Below are 10,338 nucleotides of genomic sequence, written 5' to 3' on the forward strand. Positions count from 1 at the left end.
ACTATCTCTTCGCCGAACTAGTGCACCTATACATCTGACAAGTGTATTAGGTGTGTTGGGGACACAAGAGACTTCTTGCTTTGTGGTTGCAGGGTTGCATGAGAGGGATATCTTTGACCTCTTCCTCCCTGAGTTCGATAAACCTTGGGTGATCCACTTAAGGGAAAACTTGCTGCTGTTCTACAAACCTCTGCTCTTGGAGGCCCAACACTGTCTACAGGAAAAGGAGTGTGCGTAGACATCACCTATTAACAAGATCCACAGTGCCTGTTCCTGTTTTCTGTTGTTTTTGGTTCCAGAAAGGCTGTTCGGGCAATATTCTCGGAATTCGACGAAACAAAGACCCAGTATCTTATTTTTCCCGGAAGACCCCAGAACACCGAAGGAGAATCGGAGGCGGGCCAGGGGGCCACCACACGCCAGGGCCGTGTGGGCTCCACCCTAGCCGCGCCGGCCTATGGGGAGGAGGCCCCAGGCGCCCTCCTGCGCCGCCTCTTCACCTATATAAGCCCTTTCGACCTAAAAACTCGATACGGATTGACGAAACTGCAGAAAGACTACAGGGGCGCCGCCGCCATCGCGAAACTCCAATTCGGGGGACAAAATCTCTGTTCCGGCACCCTGCCGGGACGGGGAAGTGCCCCCGGAAGCCATCTCCATCGACGCCACCGCCTCCATCATGCTCCGTGAGTAGTTCCCCCATGGACTACGGGTTCTAGCAGTAGCTAGTTGCTACTCTCTATCCCATGTACTTCAATACAATGATCTCATGAGCTGCCTTACATGATTGAGATTCATCTGATGTAATTGGTGTTGTGTTTGTTGGGATCCGATGGATGATACATTATGATTAGTATATCTATAAAGTTTGTGAAGTTATTGTTGCTGCAATCTTGTTATGCTTAATGCTTGTCACTAGGGCCCGAGTGGCATGATCTTAGATTTAAGCTCTATAATTATTGCTTAGATTGTATCTACAAGTTGTTTGCACATGTCTATGTCCGGAACCAAAGGCCCCAAAGTGACAGAAATTGGGACAACTGGAGGGGAAGGCGTAGGTATGAGGATCACATGTTTTCACCAAGTGTTAATGCTTTGCTCCGGTGCTCTATTAAAAGGAGTACCTTAATAGCCAGTAGATTCCCTTGAGGCCCGGCTGCCACTGGCTGGTAGGACAAAAGATGTTGTACAAGTTTCTCATTGCGAGCACGTATGACTACATATGGAAAACATGCCTACATGATTAATAATCTTGATGTTCTGTCTTAATGCTATTTCAATCCTATCAATTGCCCAACTGTAATTTGTTCACCCAACACTTGTCACTTGTTATTGGAGAGTTAATTACCACTAGTGTAGATTGCTGGGAACCCCGGTCCATTTCTCATCATCATATACTCGTTCTATATGTCATTGGAAGTAGTATCAACTATTTTCTGGTGCCATCGCCTCTCTGTTACTGTTACTGCTGTTGTGTTACTGTTACTATTGCTCTCATATTACTGCTGCTTTCACATCACCCCTGTTACTAGTGCTTTTCCAGGTGCAGCAGAATTGACAACTCAGTTGTTAAGGCTTATAAGTATTCTTTACCTCCCCTTGTGTCGAATCAATAAATTTGGGTTTTACTTCCCTCGAAGACTGTTGCGATCCCCTATACTTGTGGGTTATCAAGACTATTTTCTGGCGCCGTTGCCGGGGAGGCATAGCTCTACTCATAAGTTCACCTGGGGAGTACACTCTACCTCTCTCTGTTTTTATTTTATTTTATTTTGTTTTTCTTAGTTTACTTTTGTCTAGTTTATTTGTGCTTAGTTTATTTCTGTCTAGTATTATTTTGCTTAGTTTCTTTTTGTCTTGTTTTATTTTTCTCATATATCCAAAAATCCATAAAAATTTGAAAAACCTAAAAATTAAAAATTGTTGTTATGGAAGAACGCATAACCATGTTGGAGCTTATTGAAATATATAATAATTATAGAGAATCAAGAACGGGTAAAGTCATGAGTGTTGTGATAGAAAAATTGAATACAATTGCTAAAATCTTGCTTAAACGCCATGATATAAACTGTTGCTCTCAACATGATACTAAACATCTGAAATTCCAATGTGGCTTTAGTGAAGAAGTTTTAATTAAGAACTACAATTGGAATAACTATATTCATCTTGGGTTCGAAGAGGTAGAACAATTTGTTTTGTTTATGGAAGCCTCTGAGATCGAATCCTTCATAGCTAAGAATTATGAAACTTGTGCTGTTTGTAAGGACCTTAAAGATTATGTCTCTTCTATCTTTAATTTTTGCATAGAAAGTTACAGTGATAATCCTTATATCATTGATTATAAAGAGAGACTCATTAATGCACAAGAATGCACTCACAATTTGCAGGAATCTGTGGAAGAAGAAATTGATGAACCTGAAAGCTCATTGGATGAAAAAGAGGAGGAAATTGATGAACCTGAAAGCTCATTGGATGAAAAAGAAGAGGAGAGTGATGAACAAAAGGAGGAAGAATGGATTAGCTACCCATGCCAACCTTCTAATGAGAGTAACTCTTTATCTCTTACACTATTTGATTGTCCTCCATGCTTACCGAAAGAGGTTGAATATTATGTTCCTGTGGATTCTCTTGAAATATTCCCTATGAGTAAAACTTGTGAGAATAATTATGCTACTGTTATCTATGATAATCCATGCTATTTTGATAAATCTTATGATAATGCTTTGTTTGTGCCTGATGTCGAAATGCATGGTACTAAAGATTTTTGCTTAGCAAATGTTTATGATAAAGCTCTAGATGATGGTCCTATGTTACTTGATAGTATTAATTGTACTACTAATGAAAATGGGATTGGAGAGTTCTTGACTTTATCTAGGAGTCCCATATCTCTTGAGAATGATCAATCATCTTGTTATATTATTGATAAAAGTGGGTTTGAAAGTTTTAATCCCACCGCGACAACCTCTCAGTATCCCCTCTAAACACAAACGAAAAACCTAGCTCAAACCGAAACTAAACCGCAAGGCTTCTCTTCCTTTTTGCTTCTCGAAACCGGGGGAACCACCACACCATTTGCTCGAACTCTAGAAATCTTGGCACAACTAGAGCGAACGGTTAGTATCCAAGTGTTGTTAAGAAACATCAAAACCATTAGGAGAAGAAATATCGTTTCAATCTCCCCCTTTTTGGTGTTAGATGACAACACACGGATTTGCTACAACATATAGAGTACATATGAAACAAAGCATGTGAGAATGAGATATCGTTGAAGCTCCCCCTAGATGTATGTAACACGTGATAAGTGATTGAACTCAATTACATACAACCTAGGACCAAAATTCTTTATATTCAAGCAAGTAGTGCACAAGGTATTATCAACAAGCATTTTCATTTAGCATTTGCTTATGAGAAACATAACAACATATAGCAAAGCAATGCTGTACACATGTGTAAATGACAAGTACAAAGAGCATGATAGGATATATCTCACCATAGTCTAATATATAGCTCCCATTAGTCTTGAGCACATAGATAACCGGGGAATAGAAATAATATGTCTTACACACAATACGATAGCCAAATGGTTCTCAAGTTCTCAAGCACGACATAAGGGGAAATAAGTTCAAACGGAAATACGAAATACGAATGGAAAATGGAAGAACCATATCAAGCATAACCTCCATAGGTAACCACAAATCCCCAGAATAACCTAATAGACCTCTCTCCCCCTTTGGCATAGAGACACCAAAAAGGAAGAGAGCGATGATATCCGTCCCCGGAACTCACTCCGGGAAGTCCTCATCACCAATCTCGGCATCATGTTCCTCCCGGTGTTGAGTGGTTGGCCTTGAGGATGTGGTACCATCATCAAAATCGGAGTACTTGCCCTTCCACTCCGCAGAGGCGATGAGTTGACCCTCAGAACCACTAGCAACCGGGATGCCCAACTTCCTCATAATCTCCTTGTTCTGGGTCCTTATGATCTTTTTCTCATGGTGGAGCTTGTAGTTTTGGTCCTTGATGTCAATCCCTTGGCAAAATACTTTCTTGAGCTCTATCTTCCAAGACTCCTTGAGTTCCAAGTTGCGAGAGTTACGGCATACTTCTTGAACACCCGAATCCTCTTCTTGAGTGTGGCGCTTGGACCTGGTGCGGGCTTGACGCTCATCCGCAGTCAAAGGAGAGACATGGAAAGGCTCATGTGTGTGGTGAGCGGATAGTTGTGGAATTCGGTTCCAATGCACTGCTCAATAAGCAACTGAAGGTAGGGATCATAGATGCAACACCGTCTCTCGATCACACAAAGCCTCAACTCATTGTACATATAATCCATGATGTCAATCTTCTTGTCGGAGTCAAAGTAATAGAGGGTGTTTATTAACCAACTGCGAACCAAACCTTTATCCCCTTGTTTGATGGAGAGTGTGTTGTGAGATCTTGTGGATGGTATGATAGGTGTTGTCATCTGAGTGATATACGGTGAATACAATGGTCCATCTCCCTCATGGTAGCACAGATACAGGTGGGGGTCATGTGAGAAGGGTTGCTTGGCATTGTGGATGCGCAAGTGGTTGGAATCTGCGGGATGTATACGGCGGCGGCCGGCGCGGATGGTGATGGGCGGTGGCGGCTCTCGCACTGCGGTCCCCCTCCCCTCCCGTAGGCTTCCACCCGCAGCACACCGGCAGGCCGGGGCTGGTGGTGGGCGGCGGCCAGACCCTCGGTCGGCGCCATGCCCTCCCCCCGCCTCTCGTCGGTGCGTGGAGGCGATCTCGGGATTCTTCCGCGACACGAGGGTGCCCGGGGCAGCAGCCTTGGGTTCGACGGAAGAGGTGGCCCTCTTCTTCGCTGGAGAAGGTCGGCCTGCGATTGGTGGTGGTGGATCTTTTGATCTATCACCGCGATCCGGCGGTGAGATGGAGGTGCTTGGAAGCCGGCGATGGTGTCGCCGGTGGAGGGTTGGTTTGGCCAGCCCGGGATGGTCGCCGACGTGGGGTTCCGATCTGAATAAAGGCGATGTTCCAAGGGCTTCTCTTGCGTGAAGAGGAGGACCTGCCGGAGGCCTATACTCGTGATCTGGCCGGTGGGTTGAGTTCTGGAAGGCTCCGCCAGTGAATGTAACAGTGCTTTGCCTGGAGTTTGCTGGATCGGAGGTATTCGGTCGTGCCCACCCATGCATTTATTCCGACCGATTGGTTCTGGAGGGAGCGTCGCGAAGCTCTTTTCTGTGTTGACATCAAGTGACTATGGATCCATGATGAAAGTCGGAAGAAGAGAATTTCATGAAGGCCGGAGGGGAGGACTACCTAAGGGAGGTTCAAGTCTCCGCACTGTTGAGGGACTTGCTTGGTGTTCCGGGCTTCACAGCAGTGGTATGAAAGTGGGGGCGACAACACAGGTGAAGGGCAGAGTCCTACCTTTCAGGGTGAAAACCCAAGGTCTGGCCTTAACTGGTTGTACCTGGCAATGACCTTGGTGGAGGCATTGTTTTGAGAGCGGGGACTATCTTCAGGGTGAAAACCTAAGATCTTTGATCGGACGACGACAGTGTTTGAGCACTGTTCTCTTCTTGGAGGCGCCGTTTTTGGAGAGTCTGTAATTCAGGTGTTGTCTTGGCGGTGGATGTATTGCTGTTGTTAGACCTGAGATATTGTAGCGGAACTTTTGTTTCTTAGTTTTCTTTTCCTTTTTTGGATGTGTGCATCCGTACTGCCATTAGGGTGGTGCATTGTTGCAGAGGCTAGGTGTAATATGTATCTCTTGATATTAATATATTTCCTTTATTGAAAAAAATAAGCGCAGGACGTATGAAAATACAGATTTTGGGCCTAGCCCGTTATGTGGAAGTGGTGAACCCGAGTCCCACCACATATTTTAGAATCCATCGCAATGCCAATGAGAGACAAAGCAGCAGAACAAGAGCAGCACAGTGGCCCCAAAATAGGTAAAGGGGACAGAAAAACAAACACAGCAATGAATCCAAACAAGTAATCAAGAATAATGCGCCTCTCAATTCTCAAACCAGGCTCGAAATCTCTTGTTCAGTTTGGTTGGAGTTGGACTGGAAAGCCGATGCCCTTGTAGGAGTGATTTCTTCTTCTCCTTGAGGAGGCTCCTCAGGCTTCTGCGACCTGTCGGCCAAGGTCTCCATCCCCATGAATGACCATAAGAGCCAGACGTATGACAGGTACTCCACGCCGTCACCCAAGCTCTTGGCGTGAAGGTACCCTCTGCATCTAGCAGCAGAATAGCATAGCATCTCCACCCACACCCCCTGGATCAACTGCCACCTCCTCCCCTCGTCATCGAGCTCCATTAGTGCATCAGCGAGGCGGCACGCACCGCGAATCAGATGGCCTGGGGCAGTGGCTGACGACTTCACCATGTCCATGATCTCTAGCGCCAGCCTTTCTTCGCTGTGGAGCGGTGCCTTACTGTCCTTGAAGGCTTCCTCGAGAACATAGGAGGCATGGTCGAAGAGACCCGGTCTGGTGCCAGGCATTAGCATCTCAGGACGGATGAAAAGCAAGTAGATCATGTAGTTGGATATCTCCCTGCCGCGTTGCATGGGCGTGGCGTTGGTGTCGCGGCCTCGAGGGGAGGTGTTGGGGTGGTGAAAACAGAGGTCCGTGGCGATGTGCCAGAGAAGGACGCTTCTGTCGAAGGCCATCTTGAAGCTCCACGCAACTCCTTGACGCTGCTGCTGCTCTAATCCTAGGCGACGCAAGGTCCATTGGCCCCTGAGATTGCTGAATCTTCTGTAGCTAGCAGCGTCGCTTATGTATTCTTTCCACCCATCTTCCATGTATCCAAGTAGCAGCCTCGTAATATGAGTTGATGCAACTATCTCCCCAATATACCAATGCTTGTTGATGTAACCTCTCACACAGTTGAGGGTAGCAAGCTCCATGAGGATGGTGGGCTTCTTGGTGCGAGCAACGGATGACATTAGGCTATACTGGAAAATCCTGTCCCTGGAAACCCTATCCCTCGTTGTACACAAACATAGCATAAAAAAGGCTACGGTGGTGTACCGCCAGCAGCTTTCGAACCAGGGTAGCAATGAACTGAGGGCACTGTATAAGTAAGGTAAGAACTCCAGCACAACATTGCAGCTCAGCAGGATGTATGTCACCCTGACGTCCTTCTCACTGTAACCATCTTTGTGGCTCTTGGCGAAGAGCACCAGGGAAGCTAAGGACAGGAATGGAAGGAGGACGTACCAAATGCAGTAGGCAAGAATACCAATGTCCATTATTCTTTGCTTGGTGTACAGCATCCGGAATGCATGATCGAGCAAAACCTGCAACGGATAATATGCAAACTTGTCGTCAACTGTCAGCCAATATTTCAAGTTGGCAAGCCGTTGAGAGTAGGTAGCAGACATGTCGAAAAAAATCTTAAGCATCGTACGGTATCCCTCCACTGATGCCTGCGGGTCATCTTCAAGATCTTGGTCATCACTGCGCACTGTCCTGTCCTGTACACACTCCTTTGCTTGCTTTACATATTGTTCAAGCGAAATATCGAGCCCTTCTTGTTCTGCTTCTGCTTCTGCTGCTGCTAATCCTCTTGGTAGATCTTTTTCTCCTAAGCTAGAAACACATAATATCCAGCAGGCAGAGGCGCCAGGGTGTGCTACCTCTCTTCGTCGCGGGTCGATAGAAACGAGGTCCAGCATGCTATTAAAGCTAGCTCTCCTGAGGGCCCATGGCTTCTGGCCGAACTTGATGATGCCACTGACGAAGAGCAAGGCCGCCACACCAAGTAGCCTCTTTTCGCCGGACCACCACTTGAAGAAGACGTACAAGGCGACCGTGACCTGAGACACCAGGCTTATGGCATGCCGCCTCCATAGCTCGTTGTCTTCGAGGCTGTAGGCACTTATCTCTGGCTGGCCGCCGAGGTGGATGAGGAGGACAGGCGCCCATACCACCTCGACGGCGGTGCTCCCCTCATCCTCTGCCCACGGTCTGTGGCGGTTGAAGAGGGTGGCCAGGGCATAGATCGCCAGTGCGTCGCTGCCTATGTACGCGATCCACACCAGCACTCTGAACTTGCGTAGGATAGGCTTCCTACGCACATCTTTAGAAAAGTGGAGGACGAACTGGAGGAAGAGGCTACCGAGCACGAGGATGCGCAGCTGCGACTCCTCCCACCATTGTACTGCACTCGAGAGACCCATGCACACGTCGCACTGCTTTTGCTTCTCCCTCTCCCTCTCTCACGCTGGTTCTACTCTCCTCACACAACGAGAGAATATGAACAGGACAACATCTACGTTAATTAGGTTCTCAACGGAATGGAGTACGCTAGCTAGCTATAATTTTTTGGTGTTGATGTGCCTTGCGTGTTGCTGGCAACATTCGTTCCTCTTCTCAACCGTTCCCTTTACCTTTACTTTTATTTATTTATATTATAGGAAACTTCTTTGCCTTTTCCTCATGCGATATTCAACTCCCTTTTACTTTTCCCGCAGCCAATTCTTAAATTTTAGAGCAATTCCTGTCATTCTGTCTGTCTACTTGTTCGTTGTTGGTCACTACTACATTCGACTAGTGTTGCATTACCTCTTTTAAGAGAACTATATTGCTATGTGTTTACATTTGAACCAAATGATTTCTTCCATGATTATCAAAGCTAGTCAGAACCACGTGCTCTGAATCGACAAAATATCATCCAGTTTCTTTTACCTTCTGGATGCCACAACAAAAAAGCAAAAATAACTGAAATAAGCTTAACTTACTGCATCACCAAGATTAATGTTGTTTCAACACAAGTATGTTAGAAACAGCACGACTTTGACTCCACTATGATTCCCTCCCCCAAACTCAACTAAGCCTATGTTCAAGCTCATATCCAAAACCTGGTATGTACAAGTATAGTCATACGTACTCTTCAACCACTATTCCACCAGAGAAAAAAAGCGCAAGACGGTCCGTTGTGGACAACACAAGACAGTCCGGCCACCGTAAGACATTCCGGCATAGGCGACACAAGACAGTCCGATCACTGCAAAACAGTACGGCGTGGGCACGACAAGACAGTCCGTCTGCCGCAAGACAGCCCGTCGCGGGCACCGTAATACACTCCCAATGCACCGGACTGTCCAGCCAAATTTCCACCGGACTATCCGGCCACTCATCGCACCGCCGCCAACCCTGCTGGCACGCACCTGTGAGGCATTGCCGAGGCTCGTGTCAGCCAATACCGCCTTGCAGTGTCTCGTGGCCGGCCATCACCGCTTTGCCGCCCTCCCACCCGCCAGCCACGATCATCATCGCTCGGACGAGTCACCGCCAATGAGTCGGCATACGTCCATACTCGTATATATACGTATGCTACATATCCGTATAATTTAGTTGGGTCATACTGGTTTTATATAGGACTATGTATACTCATTTAATATTAATGATATAGGGGTATCGAACTATCTCAGTCGTCCTTGTGTTTGAGTTTGGTTGAGTTTAGTCTGAGTTTGGAGGGAGGCTGGAGCAAACGACTTTCTTATTTGACACTACTTTTAGAACATGATTTCTTATTTAGTCTTGGAAGTTTTTTACTTCCATATTTGACACTTGGTGTAAACTTTGATGGCTTATATGGCACTGCTGTCGGTTCTATAAGCTTCACCTCCGACCTGTGCTATCCATTCTAGTGCTCCACTTTTTCCCCTACAAATCAGGGTGGTTTTAGAATTCCTTGCTTCTTCACGGAGCTCTAAAAAGAATTTATTTACTCTATAAAAGCAGCAACAATAGTCGTTTTGTAATCAAAATTATGCCTTCTATAAAAATATGGCACGCTTTTGGTGTACTCTCGAAAAAAAAATCATGTGGATTCCGTCAACCGTCATAAATTTTACACTCTAGTCCCTCACATTGACATCTCAACCCCAGTCCATAACTATCTTGATTATTTTAGATTTTCATTATTCTTCATGGACTAGCACTCACCTGACGCACCTCACCCGATGCAGGAACCTACAGTGCCACTAGCTTGTCTTTGAGGATGATGGACGAAATCGGACGGACCATGAGGCAGATCGAAGAAGGTGTTCGTCTTTCGAGGCCCTAGCCATGTCCTGAACACAGTCGACATCTGAAAGTTCAGAGATGGTAAATCTAGAGGGGGCAGCGTGTAAATATGTTTCTACAAATTTTAATTCTTTCTTTGCAATATTAGCTAGCCTTTGGGGAATATAAAGGTGAGCCTAATGCAAACTAGGTGAGACACCCTATATGACAATACAAGTAACTCAAGCACGAAGGCTCTCACAGGAAAATATAACACAAGTAAAGAGTTCGGTTAGGGATAACTGATAACACGCGGAGACGA

At 46.0% G+C, this 10,338-nt stretch overlaps 1 protein-coding gene across 1 annotated transcript; it reads right to left on the reverse strand.

Moving 5' to 3' along the window:
• Positions 1-5,829: 5,829 nt before the first annotated feature.
• LOC127309157 (uncharacterized) lies at positions 5,830-8,228 on the reverse strand. The gene has a single exon (XM_051340120.2). The coding sequence runs from the start codon at positions 8,183-8,185 to the stop codon at positions 6,017-6,019; it is 2,169 nt and encodes a 722-aa protein (XP_051196080.1). The 5' UTR covers positions 8,186-8,228; the 3' UTR covers positions 5,830-6,016.
• Positions 8,229-10,338: the final 2,110 nt, after the last annotated feature.

The sequence above is a fragment of the Lolium perenne genome, chromosome 6, assembly GCF_019359855.2.
Source record: "Lolium perenne isolate Kyuss_39 chromosome 6, Kyuss_2.0, whole genome shotgun sequence".
NCBI lineage: Eukaryota > Viridiplantae > Streptophyta > Magnoliopsida > Poales > Poaceae > Lolium > Lolium perenne.

Bases quoted from the DNA above. Each gene is read 5' to 3' on its own strand.
- LOC127309157 (XM_051340120.2), bottom strand. From the start codon at position 8,185: ATGGGTCTCTCGAGTGCAGTACAATGGTGGGAGGAGTCGCAGCTGCGC.